Raw genomic sequence first — 19234 nt, 5'->3', positions numbered from 1 at the left:
GTGTCTAGTTCTGCACATCACAGCTTAAGAAGGATGTTGACAAGCTGGAACGTATGCTGAGGATGGTGACCAAGATGATAAACAGTCTGGAAACCAAGCCTTATGAGGAATGGTTGAGGGAGTTAGGGGTGTTTATCCTGGAGAAGAAACGACTGAAAGCCATCTTCAAATATCTGAAGGGCGGCCACACAGAAGAGAGAGCAAGCTTGTTTTCTGCTGCTCCAGAGGGTAGGACCCGAACCAATGGATTCAAATTACAAGAAAGGAGATTCCAAATAAACATCAGGATGGTAAGATGGTAAGAGCTGGACTACCTTGGAAGGTGGTGGAGTCTCCTTCATTGGAAGTTTTTAAACAGAAGTTGGACGGCCATTTGCCAGGGATTCCTACATTTATCACCATTGCCTTTGACTTTATTTATGCTGGTGAGACTTGGAGAGTCATGATGCGGTTGAGCACCCACGCTTGCCTAATGTTGTTAGTGTAATTCCAGACAATTAATCTTGAAAACACAATGCAGCCCAAAATGATTAATTTCTGCATTTGTTTTATATTACTTTTGGATTGGAAAAAAAAATGTGCAGAAGACAGAGCGGTAAGTGGATTACATCGGGAAAATTATATATTTTTTAAAGCTTATTATTCTAGTGGATTTTGGTAATACAAGCAGCAGCTTTCACTACAGGAAATATAAAGATATACTTAATTAGATTTACATATCTTTTGTAGACTGCTATATTCTCTGAGCTAATGGTATCTGGAGACTTAGAGAGAAGCGTAAACCAAACGCTGCCTCCCTCTCCCCCTTCCTCCCCTCTCCCATCACAGTTTATATTTTTTGCCTTAATCCAAGTTTCTTTGCTGGTAATTTGAACTCACATGAATTAGAATAGGGAATGCCAACCTTTTCATCCATCTTTTTAATCTAATGAAAAAGTACATCTGCACCAATTTTTTTATACTGTAAGTTTATGTTGAGAAACATCTATGGGAATAGGGCAGTATACAAATTTAATTAATTAATTAATTAATTAATAGCAATAGTAATAGTACTGCAAGCAAATATAGATGCTCCAACAACCTAATACTGCATATTCCTAATTCTGGAATATGCAATGACTTTATGGAGACCTACAATACTTTTGCTCAGACATTTCAGGAAATTTTTTTTGATGAATGTGTTGTTTTTGAACTTTCTGCTATTTTGAGTTTATCTGACCCCGCCCCCACAAAATACTCCATTTCTCGCTCTTTCTGGCCAGCCATTCAATTTTTGTTCTAAGCTAAAGTAGAGGATCTTGTGCCTTAATGAAGGGCATTCTGTGACTCCTCCTCTTATTCTAATATTTTCTGATGTGAAATGCATGATGCTTTGTCATTGCACAAATGAGTTTCCCCACTGCCACTCCACATAATTTGCTGTCCCATCTTGTTGGGTGGAAATTGAAATATGACAGCGTAACATCGCACGGTTTGTATTGGTAATCACTATCAGTAGGAAGAGAGAGGTACTTCTGGTGGCTGCCCAAAATCTACTTCCAGCCTGTGACTTCATTTTATTTGTTGTGATCCAACTAATGTTGACTATATGTTGGCTGCTTTTCATTCTTATGAATGGACAGCCAGTACCTGCACACAAGGACATTTCACTATTGACACAGCTGAAAAGGTTAGATGTTCCATGCTGCAATCAACCCCAGAGTTAATGGCCACTGCATATGGAGGGCACCATATTGGGGAAGGCTGATGGAGCTGGTATATAAAATGCAGAAACCCTAAGCTGCCTCTCAGAGATCAATGCATAAAGATAGAAGTGAACCTCATTGTCTTCAGAGAAGTCTCACTAAGCTCACTAGGACTTGCTTCTGAGTAAACATGCTTAGTGTTTCACTGCACTGCCAGTTATGCAATATTTAGCAGCAAGTGGGATCAGTTTTAATTGATTCTTCCAACTCAGCATGTTTGATTTCTTTATTAGATGAAGGTTCCGATCTTTCTAGATGGAAGTTGTTAGAAACCCTTATGTTACCATATTATCATTTTGTTGTCATACTGACAGAGACTAGAATTTTTCTGTCTTCCAGTTAATCTAAATAAGAAAACGTTCATTATAATTTTGTACAAGATGCTGATGGTAGCATTTTTTAATTCAAAGAAACATTATCATGAAAATAGGGCCATGGGTGAGAAGCTACATCTCTCTATAGATTTGACATTCAGCCCCCTAATATGTTTGGATTTGGATTTGATATCCCACCTTTCACTCCCCTTAAGGAGTCTCAAAGTGGCTAACATTCTCTTTTCCCTTCCTTCCCCACAACAAACACTCTGTGAGGTGAGTGGGGCTGAGAGACTTCAAAGAAGTGTGAGTGGTCCAAGGTCACCCAGCAGCTGCATGTGGAGGAGCGGAGACGCAAACCCGGTTCCCCAGATTACGAGACTACCGCTCTTAACCACTATACCACACTGGCTCTTTATACAATATGTATCTTTACTTGGAAGTAAGTCCCATTGCATTCCGTGGGGCTTCCTCCCAGGAAATTTTATATGCAATTGCAGCTTTAGTTGTTCAATATAAATGCTTAAAAGGAATTGAATGACCAGCTGAATTACTGGAGTAGCTAGGGATTGTAAGCATTTTAGCCAGCACCAATTGTTCCGAAATATTTTGGGTAATGACTGCAAGTATTTACATATTTATTTATTTTTTTGTTTAAGACATCTGCTTGAATAAGCAGCTAAGTGGTTGAAGATATGAGTAAGAACTGGTTTAACTCTTACAGTAGAATATGAAAGTAAATTGTCAGAGTGAATTTTAAAGATAGAAAATAAAGTTACAGTTAGAGAAGTAGAAAAAAATGCAACACTTTGTTAAATTGTATTTCAAAGCACCTCTGACAAGAGCCTCAAAGGTATTAATGCAAGTTTCCAATTATTTTTGGAAGCTGAACTTAATTGTATCTTTTAAAGATGAAAAATGTCCTGATGATTGTAAGCCTTATGTCACACATCAGAATGGAAAATTCTTTTTTTTGGGGGGGGGGGTGTGTGAAAAATCTTTCACAATCCTTCCTAAACTTTCTTTCCAGAGCAAAAATGAATCACCTCAGCTTGTTCTTTGCAGCTTTTGGGTTTCTAGAGATATACCACTTGGGGGCAGTATATGCTCTTTCCAAACACGGCAAGAAATTACTGGATGTTGTGAAGGCCTTTGCAGGAGCTTCTTCAGGATCTGTGACTGCCACTGTTCTTTTAACAGTGCCCGAAAATATAGAGGTAATTGAAAAAGAACCTGCAAATCTTTAAAAGATAGCTTAAATCTACTCATTTGGGATGCTATCAACTGAAATCATAATAATATGACCAGTATCTTGCGCACCTACAGTGCAGCTACATGCTTTTGCTAGCATATTCCAAATTAAACATTTTGGAGCAGTGATAGATTTATGAAACATACTCTTATCTTTTACTGTCACCCTTTTGCCTATATTGTGTGTTGCAAGATTATATGTGGGGAAATGGGCAGTGACAGTGAATAATTTTTTTTTGACCTGTACAATTACTTTTCTAATTCTTACTTGGTTACTTTGTAGTATGTATGCAGAAGTAAGTATTTGTGACAATGGACAATGTAGGCGCAATCTGTTTGTAAAAATAATGAAAACATTATTAGTAATTAGTAATTGTAATTGCTTATTCCTGGTAATTAATGATTTGTCATTTTCAGTTTTCCTAATTGGTAGCTAGAGATAACTAAGAAAGCAAAGCTATCTAGGACATATATCTTTTGATGATGATGTATATATATATATATATATAAAATCATCATCATCAAAAGATCTCAGTGCGGATCACAGATCTTCACAGTGGTGTGAAGGTACTCATAGAAGCCAGGAAGATTAGAAGCAGGAATGTGTGAAACCTCTCACTTTGTTTCTGAAGATTCTTCTCATTTTCTGCCCCACAACCTTGCATATACAGTTGTACCTCGGGTTAAGAACTTAATTCGTTCTGGAGGTCTGTTCTTAACCCGAAACTGTTCTTAACCTGAAGCACCACTTTAGCTAATGGGGCCTCCAGCTGCAGCAGCAGCGCCACCGCAGCACAATTTCTGTTCTCATCCTGAAGCAAAGTTCTTAACCTGAGGTCCTTTCTTTGGGTTAGCAGAGTCTGTAACCTGAAGCGCCTGTAACCTGAAGCGCCTGTAACCTGAGGTACCACTGTACTTGGAAGCCAGCAGGGATGGAGAGCCTGCCGCCCATCCAATATTGTTGAATTGTGGCTCCTCTTCGGTCTGATGGGAGATGTAGTCCAACCACATCTTTAGAACCTAAGCTGTCCCACTCCTTCTCTAGTGTGAGCCACCAGCTGGACCTGCAAACTGATGGAGATGATGGAGAGCAATCAACCTGCAACTGTATGGATGATGCCAGTGATCATAGCTATCCAGTCATCCAACTGCTCGCTTGCACACTGTGGTGTTCCATTGACCACCACACAATGCTTGTAGTAAGGGCGGACATTTTCCTCCTCGCTCAAATGCTCCGTAGCAAAGCTGCTTAACAAGCTGCCCCTTGTGTATATCTTTCCCTTAAAGAACTGCGGGAAATTGCGTTTAGGCATGCCAACATGGACTCTGCCTGATAAGCTCAATGGGACGCACATCTGAAGGAACATTTCGATTCACATCCTGATAATACGACTTCTCAGTGTAAATCTACCCTAACAATCCACCAGCCCCTGGAACAGAATATAAATCTGAATGAATCTGACACGAAGTGGGTTCATGATAATTATCTGCACTAGTGGAACTTCAGTATCTGCTTCAGAAATCAGAACTGCTAAACACGGCATCTATAATTAGAAGTGTATTTTTTTAACAACACAGCAATTCAGTGACTCTGTGGAACGTGCTGCTTGTAGTACGTGTTAACAATGTTTGTGACTCCGCAGTTCAAGGCAAATGCCATTTTCTTTAAATCGCAGTACTGTACAACAAAGTTTCTGTTCTTCCTCTTTCAGTTATCTCAGTGCTACTGCTGCTGGTTCTCGCTGAAGCCCAACAGCAGTTTATATCTGATCAGGAGTCATCTGTTGAACCTGCCATGTGATCCGAAAAACACACTACCACCCTTGGTTCTCTGTATCATATTTTCCCCAGGCCATTGCCAGTACCCTTGGTCACACCCTTTCAAAGGCTTTTGCAAGTGGTGGGAAATCACTGCTGTTTAACTAATTTTCTCTTAAATTTCCACTGCCGTGGGTATTGCCCATATGCTACCTGCAGCTGTTTAAGCTGTTTTTGCATTTTAATGAGCATTCATCTTAGTAAATTACAACTCCTAGTCTGTGGCATTAAAAATAACTGAAAATTGTCACCCACAGCTTTCTGTGATTTAAATCTGCATGATTCTTTCAGTCTATTCAACGATGTTCTTTGCTTGTGAAGGATCCGATAAGAGCTTCCCATTCAGTACATGGTCTTTTGGCTGACTAGAATTTCAGGTGTCACTAAACATTTTATTAAAACAAAGGTAGTGATTTGTAGGTAAGCAGAAATGAAATTGTGTGTGTTTTCAGATTAATTTGATCACGAGAGTCCTAAGAAATGTGGATTCAATGGTAATAAAAACAAATACAAAAACTGCCTAATCTTTCCCACTCAACTAGCTTATTATGCTTATTATGGTACAAATGTTTTTATTTCAGAAATATGTTTTCGAGGGTTTGTAAGAAATGAATAGAAAAATAGCATTGTACATGACTATATTTTTTATGGGGGAGGGGTCTTTTTCAGGAGTGTACCAAAAATACCTATGAATTTGCAGAAGATCCTAGAAAACTATACTTTGGACCACTAACACCAAGCTATGACAAAACTTAGGTGGGTATTTCTTTTTACAAATGTCCTCTTAAATTTGGTTTCATGTAAAGCCCCAGAGAAATGCTGCTGAGAGGATTCTGTGTGGATGGCGTCTTGTAATAACTGTGGAGAAACAGCACTTTCCATCCTTCCTAAATTATTTAGATGGTGTTTAATTATTAAGGCTGACTAATGTTTATCATTCTATTTTTCTGTAGGGGCTGCATTGATTCAATTCTTCCTCCTAATGCTCATGAGATAGCAGAAAATCGGCTCTTTGTATCAGTCACTAGTGCTAAAAATGGAAAAAAATCATTTGCTTTCAAATTTTGCCTCCAGGGAGGATCTTGTTAAGGTAGGAGAGCTGCAGATCACGTCTATAAATGGAAATGAACGACTGTCTCCAGGGTCTATGTGTTTGGTTCTTTATTAACTGTGTCCTGAGAACTCGTCATTCAGTTCAGTTGAGTAACTATGTTGCTTCAAGAAGGACTGCTGACCTGTTTAAAGTAAGAACTGTGTGATCTAAATGCTTCTGCAATGCTCACAATTGGCCCTATTTTATTTCCTTTAAAAATAATGATTCCCCCTGTGATTTTGTAAGTGCGTAAAAGAACTGGTTCTTATGTCAGAACAAAATGCTAACAAAAGGCCAAGACAGGGCTTGATAATCATTCCAAGAAAGCAAGAGACATCTACTGTATATTTCGCCCTATAAGACGCACCAGACCATAAGACGCACCTAGTTTTTGGAGGAGGAAAACAAGAAAAAATATATTCTGAATCTCAGAAGCCAGAACAAGAGGGATCGCTGCACAGCGAAAGCAGCGATCCCTCTTGCTGTTCTGGCTTCTAGGATAGCTGCGCAGCCAGCATTCGCTCCATAAGACGCACACACATTTCCCCTTACTTTTTAGGAGGGGAAAAAGTGAGACTTATAGAGCAAAAAATACAGTATATGTATCACAATGCTCATCCAGCTTGTAGGACGCTCCTATTTTCATCAAAGAAATGTTGGAGGGCATGGAATAGGATGTCCTCACTACTATTTTTCTAGAAAAAGAGATGCCGGAACTCACCATGAACATCACCCTCTTTCTCTTAGAATAGCAATGACACCTACCTGAGTGGTGCCAGAAGTGAGTTCTGGTGATTTCCCACTGAAAAAAGGCCCTGGATGTCCCTATTTTTGCCGGAGAAATGCTGAAGGGAATGGAATAGGATGTTCCTATTTTCATTTGACAAATGTTGGAGGGTATTAAAAAAATTGTCCAGTAGCACCTTAGAGACCAACTAAGTTTGTTCTGGGTATAAACTTTCGTGTGCATGCACACTTCTTCAGATACATTGAAACAGAGGTCACCAGACCCTTATATGCGTCAGACCAACATAGCTACCTACCTGAATCTAGAATTGTTGGAAGGTATGTTCTTCTTCCCGATTTAGTTAGGAAAAATATATAGACTACTTAATCAGAAGAGATGCCCCTTTAGCCACAGCATAACTCTTGACACCCCTGTAGCTAACCTGGCCTGCTAATCTTCAGATACGAATGGTATTTTTAAAGTGGGATTTTGTCGCAATGGTCCTCTGCAAGGCTGGAGTGCTCTGTTGAATGATGGTTTAGAGGATGAGAAAGACAGACCTTTATTCATTTACCCATCCGCTTATACTTTGTGTGGTTGATGAAGCAACACCGGGCCCTCTAAAATGAATGAGCGCAGCATAGTTACATAGATTTAGATACCTGAATTTACTTGCAGGTGTATATTCCATTAAGCTTAGTCTTCATGCTTCATGTGCCTCTTTTAAGTGGATTTTAACTACACCCTATTTCACAATATCGCTCCTGCTTGTAATATATGTGTGTGGATTACGAGAAATAATGTCTCAAAATCCAATAGCCTATGAATTATTAAGGAGTGAGTTTGAGGGTCTGGTGCAGCAAGAGAAAGCAGAGTAAATGTTATTTCTGGGGGGGGGGGAGGGATGAGAGAGCATCTTAAATGGAGAGCTAAGCTATCCCTGCTACTGTTGCAGCCACAGGTGGGGAGTTTTGAAACACCCAAGGCTGCTTTTCCCTTCTTGGGGGGTCACCCTGTCTAGCTTCAGCTGGATCCCTGCTGGCCCATTAATGCTCACCATCCCTTCCTGAAGACTTCTCCTCCTGCAGCTTTGGATCTTTAAACCTGCAGGAGGACTCCTTTCTCATTCTGCTCTGGAAGTTTTGTCCTTGATCACATGGATGTCAAGAAGCCACAGATTGTAAACAAAGAGAAGAGGCATTGGGGAGTTGTTAAGCAGTCCTGATGTAGGAGATTCTGCCATTCAGCTTAGCTTACGGTGATGTGTGTGGGATAGACTGTTGCTTGTCTTGCTTATATACTGCTCCACTTAAGGGTATCTATTGAACTTTAAAGTCAAAATAACAATAAAATAAATATAAATACGACCACCATCTCTGGGCTCTGACCTCTGATTTGGACCTGTCTGTCAGTTCTAATTTTTGGCCGCCTAGGAAGTCAGTTATCTTGCTAAACTCATTATGCTTTATTGGCACTGTTGGCAACCAAATCATAAAAGCTCTTGTTACGCTCTGATGGCTTCCAGTGAATCATTCACACAGCTTGCAGCACTCAATAGGTAATAAACACTTTCAGGGGCACCTTAAGAATGGCGTTGAGAGGATGGAGAAGGGAAAGTGGGGTAAAGAAGCAAGGTGTTCTTCACACAAAAAAAGGTTCATTTGGAAGTGCAGCAAAATCTTATATCTGATTAGCATCTCCAAAGGGAAATTTTGAAGTTTAGTGACAGCAGATCCTAGATTCATGTAATTTCAAATAAACAGTTGACTGCATGGCATGCACTTGGATGATAGATCAACAGAAGACAAGCACAATAATGAGACAGAGGTTGATAGAATGTATCTGGATGGTTTTTGTTTCCCACTTGAATCAATCTGGCCTGCCCCTCTGCTTTTTTTGTTGTTGTTCTTGGCATGTGTGCAAGTATTCCTCTGCCTGGAGAGGCACACTTCTTTAGAAGATCCTGGAAATGTGCAATAATGAATGTTATCATTCTCAGTTATCATGCCATGCTTTTTCAGGTGGGGGAGATGGGCAGCATGGAATATTCATTTCAATTATTCCCATTTTTTTCTTTCACATTTTTTAAAAATACTGAGATGTTGTGTGTCAGAGTTGCTTCTAGATCCTAGCTCACAGAGGATCACGTTAGCCAGCGATCATTAAATAAAAGTCTTTATTGAGTTACAGTTTCCATTCTCAAGCTGCTGCGTGCAACTCTACGTCTTATGCTTAGATCAGCGAAGCTCCGTCTGAGTCTCCGCCCCTTGTGCACCAACTTAATATCCTAGCCCTGCTCCACCTTTTCCGCCTGACTGTTCTTCTCTGGGTCCCTCTGCCCCCCGGGGTCTCTTCCTTCCGGGATTCTTCTGACGCTGACCCCCCGGACCCTCCTGTCTCCTTGCGCCGGGCTTTAGGACCTGGCTCCCTTTCCGGGCTGCCTACTGCGTCACCTTCCTGTGTATTTGAACTTGGCGTGCGCGCCCAACCTTCCACCTTCCGTCTAACCGTCTCTTCGCTCCCCGATGGAGGTGTGGCCACTCCTGACTCGTGCCCTCCCTCCTGTTGTGAGCTGCCAGCGCTTGATCCCTGGCGCCCTTCCTCTTCCCTGCTCTCTGGTGGTGACGCTGGTCCCGATTTCCAACTGCTCCCCTCTGAGTCCCCTCTGGCTCTATCTTCCTGGGGTGTCCCCCTAGTCTCCCCCCTTGCCCTGGCTACTGGTGCTCCTTTCTGTGAATCTTCTGATTCACTGGAAAGACTCGGAGATCTCGGGTCGTCGTCATCACTCATCTTTTCTTCTGCCTCCTCCCCCTCGCTCTCTGTTTCCTCCCTAGCCCTCGCCTCTGCTCCTGAACCCCTGACATCCATCCCCCCCTCGAAGCCCCCTCTTCCCCCCTCCCCTCCTTCCGGTGCGGGAGCTGGGTGCTGCCGTGTCAAGGGGACGAATGTCGGGTACAGTTCGCTTCCCGTGGCGGGCCTCCATCTGAAGTCTTCCGGTTCTTCCTCCCTGCTCTCGTCGACGACGGTCACCTCCGCTTCCATCTCTGTGCTGCCATGCTCGAAACCCGGGTCGTCCCCGAAAACGTCCATGTCCGTCTCTCCCTCGCTTCCTTCTGGAGACGTTGCTCGTCCTGGACCCTCCAGCCACTTTCTGCGGAACTGCTCCTCTGGTCGATCATCCCACCAATACGAGGGTTCTGAAGCAGATCCCGAGGGTGACCCCTCTTGAGAACGGGCATCTCGTGTCGGTTCCTCGTCCGAGTCGAACCCCCGGAACGTGCTGGCTGAAAGCGTGGGCGTGAAAAGCCAGTCGTCGAAAAAGTCTGCTGGCATTGGCCTATGTGGGAAGAGGGCATGAAACTCTTCTTTGAGCAGAGGTTCGTCTAAAGCGTAGCCCGGCACCCAGCTGTTGGCACTGGCCGGGGTGCCCTCCTTGGCGAGAAGGTATTCTACCCCCTCTTCCCCCCATCTGGAGTCCAAAATCTCCGTGACTTCGTTGATGCACTCCTCCTGTGCCACTCCCCCGTGCCCGGTTCTCTCTCGGAGCGGACTCGGTGCCGTTCCTGGTTCCTGAAACCTGTGAGGTGCCTTGTAGGGAGTGAGCACCGATCTGTGGAACACCGGATGCATCCTGGAGCCCTCCGGAAGCGCCAGCCTGAAAGCCACCGGGTTGACCTGCTCTTCGACTTGGTAGGGCCCCAGTTGTTTATGCCCTAGTTTCTTCTTCGCCAACGACCTGGCCGGCACTGCGTGGGCCGCTAACCAGACCCAGTCTCCCACATGGATCTCTTCGCCAAGCCTTCTGTGTTTGTCCGCTTGTACCTTGTATGCGTGTTTAGCCAACTCCAGGTGCCGCCGCAGCTGATCGTGGACCTCCTGCAACTCCGACGCGAACGCATCTGCTGTCTGCGGCTCCCCCTCCCCCATTCTTTCCAGTCCCGGGAAGGTTCTGGGGTGCCTCCCGTTGTTGGCGAAGAACGGCGTGACCCCCGTGGACACGTGCTTCGTGTTGTTGTAGGCGAACTCGGCGAGAGGCAGGTAATCCACCCACGTCGCAGGCTGTTGATTCGCATAACATCTCAGGTACTGCTGCATGATGGCATTGACCCGCTCCGCTTGCCCGTTGGTCTGCGGGTGTCTCGCCGACGCCAGGTTGATCTTGACGTTCAGGAAGCCCATCAGCTTCTGCCAGAAGTTCGAGATGAACTGTCGCCCTCGGTCGGACAGAATAGACCGCGGCAGACCGTGAACCTTGAACACGTGATCTATGAATAGTTTGGCGGTTTGTTCCGCCGTGGCCACCTTCGCACACGGAATGAAATGTGCCATCTTGGAGAACAAGTCCACCACCACCAGCACAGCCGTCTTGCCCCTCGAGCTGGGCAGATCCGTGACAAAGTCCAGGGCCACTCTCTCCCATGGTTCGAACGGTGTTTGCAGCGGTTCCAGCAGTCCGGCCGGCGGTCTGTGCACTGGTTTGGCCCTCTGGCAGGTGTCACACCTCGCCACGTAGTCCGCGACTTCCCCTCTCATTCCGGGCCACCAGAAGTCTCTGGCGACTAATTCCATCGTCTTCTCCTTGCCAAAGTGCCCGGCAGTGGGCGCGTCGTGCAGCTGCTGCAGTACCTTGGCGCGAAGTTCGTCTCCCGGCACGTAGATGGCCCCTTTACGGATGAGCAATCCATCTCACAGCTGGAACTCGTCGGTTGCTGCCGTGCCCCTGTGCACCTCTGCCATCTTTGCTTGCGCGAAGGAGTCATCCTGCAACGCTCGTCACACCGCCTCCAGGTCAACTGTTGCCGCAGCGCACGCCCACACTGTCGGTGCGAAGATGTGCATGGCGGCCGCTGGCGTTGCCTCCTCCAGATACTGTGGCTTACGGGAGAGAGCATCCGCCATGATGTTGGTGTCCCCCGGGACATACTCTATTCGGAAGTCGAAGTTCGCAAAGAACTCAGCCCAACGTATTTGCCTCTGGTTCAGGAACTGTGCCGTGCGCCAGTGCTCCAGATTCTTGTGGTCTGTGCAGACCTGCACCGTGTGCTTGGCGCCGATCAGGAAGTGCCTCCACGCTTTGAAGGCTGCATGAATGGCCAGCAACTCCCTGTCCCAGATGGTGTAGTTCTGTTCGGACTTGCTGAGCTTCCTCGAGTAAAACGCTCCCGGTCTCCAAACCCCCTGCGGGTCCTTCTGCAGCAGGACTGCTCCGACGACTCTGTCCGAAGCGTCTGTCTCCACCCTCATCGGCCTGCTGGGGTTGACATGAAGCAGCTGCTCTTCCGACGCGAAGAGACGCTTGAGTGCCTGAAAGGACTGCTCCGCCTGCTCTGTCCAGATGAACTTCTTTTTCTTGGAGCTGAGCGTGTCCGTGATGGCCGCTGTCTGCATAGCAAAGCCTTTGATAAACTTGCGATAGAAGTTCGCGAAGCCGACAAACCGTTGGACCTCCTTCCGGTTGCGTGGGCTTTTCCAATCCAACACTGCTCGAACCTTGGCACTGTCCATGGCGAGCCCTTTGTCAGACAACTTGTAGCCCAGGAAATCCACCTCCGTCACGTCGAATTGGCACTTCTCCAGCTTGGCGTAAAGCCTATGTTGCTGTAGCCTGCTCAGCACTTCCCTGACGTGTCTGTCATGCTCCTGCTGCGATTCCGAAAAGATCAGGATGTCATCCAAGAAACAGACGCACGTCTTGTAGAGGAGCCCCGCCAACACGTGATGCATGAAAGCTTGAAAAACGTGGGAGCCATTTTGCAATCCAAAAGGCATAACTCTATATTCGTAGGTGCCCAGGGGCGTGAACATGGCTGTCTTCCACTCATCTCCTTCCCGCATGCGAATGAGGTTGTACGCCCCTCGCAGGTCCAACTTGGTGAACACGCTGCCCTTGCGTACCTTTGCGAGGAGGTCGTCGATTCGGGGCATGGGGAAGTCCGATGGCTTGGTCACACTGTTCAAAATGCGGTAGTCCACTACGAGTCTTTTTTGGGGCGTGTCCCGCTTCTTAACAAAGAAAACCGGACTGCCCCCCGCTGCCTTGGACTCTCGGATGAAACCGCGCTCCAAATTATGATCTATGAACTCCTTGAGTTCCTGCAGTTCGTCCTCAGACATGGAATACAGCTTCCCTTTGGGCAGCGCCGCCCCCGGCAGCAGGTCAATTTTGCAGTCATATGGTCTGTGGGGGGGTAGCCTGTCTGCCTCCTTCTCGCAGAAAACCTCAAAAAATTCTGCGTACTTGTGGGGAACCGCTTGCAGCGTGCCTAGCTGCAGCTGTGACTCCTCTTCCCCTCCTTCCTGCCGGGGCACGATGCAGTGTTCGGCGCAAAAGGAAGAGCCGAAGGTCAGCTGCCTCTGGTACCAAGCCAGCGTCGGGCTGTGCTTGTCCAGCCAACTCATGCCCAATACAATGGGCGTGTCCGATAGTTGAGTGACGTTGAAGCTGATGACTTCCCTGTGATTCCCAAGTCGCATCACCATTGGTGGCGTCTGCTTCACCACTTGCCCCCCTAGCAGCTCCCTGCCATCCACCGTGACAACCTGCAGGGGCAGTGTGGCAGGCAGCAACTGTATAGCGTGCCGGTCGACGAAGTCCTGCCCTATAAAGTCCGCATTGCTTCCTGAGTCAATGGTGATTGGCACGTCCATGGTGATTCCATTGGGCAGCTGGAGAGATGCGGTGAGCCTTACTACTGGTTTGGGCGGGAGGGGGTCCATGGGCTGTAAAATCTCTGGGGACTTCTTCACTGACACGTCTGGCTGGGCCCCAGTGCCTCTTCCTCCAGCCAGACTGCGTCGTTTCCCTGCTGTGGTTCTGCTTGCTGCGCTGCTGCAGTTACCATTGCTGAGGCTGCAGTGTGCTTGTGGAGCCTCCGGGGACACTCTTTCGCCATATGCTGGGGATCATCACATATGTAACACTTCCTGTTCCCTCTAGGAGGCTTCGCTTTCACTGTCGCCGGTGCTAGGGTTCTGGCTGCTGACTGAGCCCTTGCACCTCCAACCTCCATAGGTTCCGCCCCTCCTCCTGGCGGAGGCGTGGATTGCGCACGCGCTGCTTCTCTGGGAAGGAAGGAGGAGCCCCTGGCTGGTTCGCGCCCTCCACGCCCTTCGTCCCTGCTCCACGGACGTTCTTCCAGCCGCACCCCCACCGCCAGCGCCCTCTGAACGATCTCCTGCGTGGTTCGGGGTCTCTCCCCCCTCGCAATTTCATCTTTAACCGAGCTGTGCAATCCCTCCCAAAACAGGTCTCTTACAGGGGCCGAATCTCTGTCCCATTCCAGGGCACTGACCAAAGCGAAAAAGCGGGCATGGTACTGCCTTACGCTGGCCCTCCCTTGCCTTAGTCCATGCACCTCCTTCCGGGCAAGATCCACGTCAATGCTTGATAAAAAACACCCATCCATCGCTTTAATAAAGGCATCCGCATTTTGGAGCGCCGGATCCTTATCTCTCCACAAATTGCGCAGCCATGCTTTGGCGTCTCCATGCAAATGGGACATGATGAACCCCACCTTCTCTTCTTCATCTCTAAAGTCTTTGTGCAGCAGTTGCAGTGCACACATTACATCTGCTCTAAAGTTGGGGTACTGTTGCAAATTCCCATCGAAGTGAGAGACCAGACCGCCTGTGCGTCTCCCCAACCCAATCCCCTCTGGTTTGGGTGTCTGTTGCCCTTGCTTCGTAACCACTTCCAACCTGACCTGGAGATCCCTGTAGGCGGCAGCTGCGTCCTCCTCTCTCTTCCTGGATGCCAGAGCCTCGGCATTCAGTCGTGACACTGCTTCTCTGAGTTCCGCTATCTGCTGTTCAGCCGTCATGTTGTCTGCCGTTCGTGAGCTCGCTAGTAGGCACCCGCTTTCTCTCCTCTCCGCGAGGCCGTGGATGCCCACAATTTAAGAGACGGAGCTTACTGTCAGAGTTGCTTCTAGATCCTAGCTCACAGAGGATCACGCTAGCCAGCGATCATTAAATAAAAGTCTTTATTGAGTTACAGTTTCCATTCTCAAGCTGCTGCGTGCAACTCTACGTCTTATGCTTAGATCGGCGAAGCTCCGTCTGAGTCTCCGCCCCTTGTGCACCAACTTAATATCCTAGCCCTGCTCCACCTTTTCCGCCTGACTGTTCTTCTCTGGGTCCCTCTGCCCCCCGGGGTCTCTTCCTTCCGGGATTCTTCTGACGCTGACCCCCCGGACCCTCCTGTCTCCTTGCGCCGGGCTTTAGGACCTGGCTCCCTTTCCGGGCTGCCTACTGCGTCACCTTCCTGTGTATTTGAACTTGGCGTGCGCGCCCAACCTTCCACCTTCCGTCTAACCGTCTCTTCGCTCCCCGATGGAGGTGTGGCCACTCCTGACTCGTGCCCTCCCTCCTGTTGTGAGCTGCCAGCGCTTGATCCCTGGCGCCCTTCCTCTTCCCTGCTCTCTGGCGGTGACGCTGGTCCCGATTTCCAACTGCTCCCCTCTGAGTCCCCTCTGGCTCTATCTTCCTGGGGTGTCCCCCTAGTCTCCCCCCTTGCCCTGGCTACTGGTGCTCCTTTCTGTGAATCTTCTGATTCACTGGAAAGACTCGGAGATCTCGGGTCGTCGTCATCACTCATCTTTTCTTCTGCCTCCTCCCCCTCGCTCTCTGTTTCCTCCCTAGCCCTCGCCTCTGCTCCTGAACCCCTGACATTGTGCAAGAGTGATATCTACCTATCTGATTAAGGCTTGCACTAGAGGGATGGAGAGGTCTTCACAAGACCTCTGTATCAAAATGCTTTTTGAGCCCCATGCATGTATTTTGATTGGTGTCTTAGGTAATCCCTCACTTCTACTATGTGAAGCTCTTAAGAGCACAGCTCCGCCTAACTGGATTGCTGAAATTAGAACGTGCCTTAGCAAGTTGCCATTGGCGGAAATAGACATGTTTGTATTGTTTGGGCTGCAAGAAACAAAATGGCTGCAGGGAGTTTGGGTGGAAGTAGGAGTGTAGTATAAAACACCACCCACTGGAAATATCATTATACGAAGACAATGTGCTAATGAGCTTCCACCCCAACACTGACCTCAGATTTTATAACAGGTTATTTTTACTTACTGAATTTTCTGCAACAAGGGGAATCTGGATTTTTTTTTTTAATGTTTATGCTGGCATTTTGATGTTGTGGTGGTGTTGTCACTGCAAATAACAAGAGGCAGTACCAGTTCTACCTTATTATTATTGTTTTATTTATTAGATTTGTATACAAAAAAAACTTGCATACGTGAGGCAGTACTGATTCTACCATGAACTTCCTTCTGGAAGCCCCTTCAGTCACTCACATGCTGGCACAAGGAAGATGCAAGGCTTGGTGTGTGGTGTTCTGAACTGACTATATACACAGAACTGAAGTGAAATAATCCCAAAGGGTACCTAAAGCCATGAGCTGGATCCAAAAAGATCAAGAGTTTGGGCAGAAAACAATGTCTTCATCTTTGAAATATTATTGCTATATTTGCACTCTGTATGTTCATGGCATTACAAGTTTGATGTTAATTTGAAGCCAAGACGTTGCACTCACTCAAAACAACACCAGTGATTAAGGGCTGACTTTGTCTTATTAGGAACAGACTGTTCTGATTAGAAATAACAGCGACAATTAAAAAACCTAAGAGTCTAGTTATATTATAATGAAGGTTTGCCAGTATGGTACCTATGATGCTGCTAATCTTCTGAGTCCCTGCCCACCTCACTGCTCCTTTTGTTATTAGGTGGCAAGGATGGTTAGGATTTTTTTATCCCCCATTTGAAAAGTACATAGAGCTGAGACACTCAGAAGACTGATTATGTTTCCTACTTCCTCTTTCAACTCAGTGTGCTTTTCAAGGCTCAGACTAGGACCTGGGGGGGGGGGGGAGATGAGACGCAATCCGAGATGCTGTAGGAAGGGAAATGGTGTGACTTTGGGGAGGAAGGAAGAGGAAAGAATGACCCCACCAGTCAGGAGAAAGAATGGAATACCAGATAGATAGATAGATAGATGATAGATAGATAGACAGACAGATGAGAGATAGAGATAGATAGATAGATAGATAGATAGATAGATAGATAGATAGATGATAGATAGATAGATAGATAGATAGATAGATAGATAGATAGATAGACAGACAGACAGATGAGAGATAGATATAGATAGATGATAGATAGATAGATAGATAGATAGATAGATAGATAGATAGATAGATGATAGATAGATGATAGATATATATAGATAGATAGGAGAGAGAGAGAGAGAAAGAGAGAGAGAGAGAGAGAGAAAGAGAGAAAGAGAGAAAGAGAGAAAGAGAGAGAGAGAGAGAGAGAGAGAGAGAGAGAGATTAAATCCATTAAAATGTGTGGGTTGGCTGTTTTGTTTTTGAAATTGCATCTTTTTGCACAGATTTCACCTGCTCATCCATCATCAAATCACAGATCACATCTGCCCCCATTGACATTACTCTAAAAAGTGTAGAACTGGTGCTTTCTACCAGTGCCATAGTGTAAAAACATGGATGTGAGACATGGACCTTTATAAATCAGAATTTTTACGTAGGACCTCCTGAAAACAGTCATCAGATTATAGTTCACTTCTGTGTCCACATTTGTATTCTTGGTGGTTTTGTTGTCCTCCTATGTAAAAATCATGATATATGAAGATCAGTGTTTGGGTTTTTTGGTGCTGACAAGAAGCACACCTGTGGCATTTTCTTGTACTGTGTACCAGTGTAAGCTTTGATTTTATGGTGGAGAACTCTTTCTAAAATCATGCAAATTTAAGAGGATCCATTTTAATCCACCAGACCCAGCTTTTACCAAGATTCCATGGTCAAGCAAATTGTGTGTTGCAAGGTGGGGGTGGGACTGAAGGGGAAGAAGTGGCCAGGGAGAGGGGCCTAAGAACCAACCAGAGGGGGCGGTTCTCATGGCATTCTCTTAAACATCACAAATCTTCCCATGGGCCCCCAAAGGTTAGAAATCCAGGTCCAGATTCGTTTACAGTCATGACACTGGCGGATACTGATCAATTCATTCATGAGCAGGCAAATGAGACTGTTCTGCTTTGGTGATCACTCATTGTCAGGGATCAGGCTGGGGAGTACTATTCTGATGAGGAGTGGTAGGAACCCCTCTCTCTCCCTGCTCAGAACCAGGATCCTGGGGCTCCACTGCAGGAGAGCAGTACTGACCTGGTCACAGTTCGGGAGTTGGACAGACTCGGGAGGCGAACAACAAGAAAAGACAGAACAGGAGGAGAGAGAGTTAGCCGAATCTCCCTCACTGGAAAGTATACAGCCTCTTAGTCCCAGGGCTAGAAGATTGGATAAGGTAACTTCTCAGAAGGCTAATTGTCTGAGAGATTGGGTAATATCTGGTCCTTCTTCCAAGTAGCTCAAGTCATGGCAAATGGGCTTTATCACATATTTCCCTCTAAAAGTAAAGTGGGTGACCACAGTAACAGCATGGCAGTAAAATCAGGCCATCCAGAAAGATCGGGGTGGTTTCAGCTTTAAGGATTGTATACTACGGATGTTGGTTATCATTAAAAAAATAATAATCCAGCAACCCTAAAATTAGAAGACCAAGGGCTATGAATTTACAACTGCCCTCATCCAACCATAGAAGCTTGGAAGCACTAATGGACACACCATTATGACCATGTTCCCACTTCCCTCTAGTCACTTCTGTCTTCCCGTCTCCTATAATGATAATAAAACAGTAAGTGTTGGATACCACCCTTCACGAAAACTTACTATAGTTAAGGATATTTTACCTCAAAGGAAAACTAGCCCAAACAAAAGAAATGGTCCTGATCCTTCATTTGTCTTTTTCCTTAGAGAACTTTGCAAGACTCCACCAGGCTCTTTTCCCATGAAGCCAGGAGAAGATGGTATCGCTATACCAGGAAGGATATGATGATGCCATACATTTTTTTTACTAAAGGAAAATTGGTTTGAATAGATTATGTGTGTCAGAAATTAACAAAGTCTGATGGCTGTCAGAGCAAAGCTACAAACACTCCAACAGAGCCCAAGGGATTGCTGTCACAATTTCTGTTTATCTAAAATGAATGCCATAGGAATTGCATCTGTCGCTGTCAAACAAGTGTTTATATATAGGTGTATTGGATGGAATTTGTAAACAGGTTTGGATGCAATGGAATTGTGCTTGCATAGTAAGAGAATCTGTTTAATAGGGCAGTAAGAAAGAAAGAAAATCAAAGGGTTTTTATTTTTCTTGCCATGGAAATGCTCAAAGATGATTTGCTGACATTAATTAGATTTTAAATATA

The 19234-nt window shown here is 45.9% G+C and overlaps 1 protein-coding gene across 1 annotated transcript in view; it reads left to right on the top strand.

Moving 5' to 3' along the window:
* PNPLA4 (patatin like domain 4, phospholipase and triacylglycerol lipase) overlaps positions 1-18903 on the top strand; it is a gene marked incomplete at both ends in the record, with an annotated part of 68661 nt that extends 49758 nt beyond the window's left edge. Inside the window, 9 exon segments of the mRNA XM_083500590.1 lie at positions 3090-3276; positions 5798-5874; positions 5876-5884; positions 6082-6169; positions 6171-6218; positions 6969-7002; positions 18780-18814; positions 18818-18871; positions 18874-18903. Of these exon segments, the coding sequence (XP_083356716.1) occupies positions 3090-3276; positions 5798-5874; positions 5876-5884; positions 6082-6169; positions 6171-6218; positions 6969-7002; positions 18780-18814; positions 18818-18871; positions 18874-18903 (562 nt within the window).
* Positions 18904-19234: the final 331 nt, after the last annotated feature.

The sequence above is a fragment of the Podarcis liolepis genome (genome assembly GCF_965112155.1).
Source record: "Podarcis liolepis genome assembly, chromosome: 4".
Classification (NCBI taxonomy): domain Eukaryota; kingdom Metazoa; phylum Chordata; class Lepidosauria; order Squamata; family Lacertidae; genus Podarcis; species Podarcis liolepis.
This window is presented reverse-complemented; position numbering and strand designations above follow the sequence as displayed.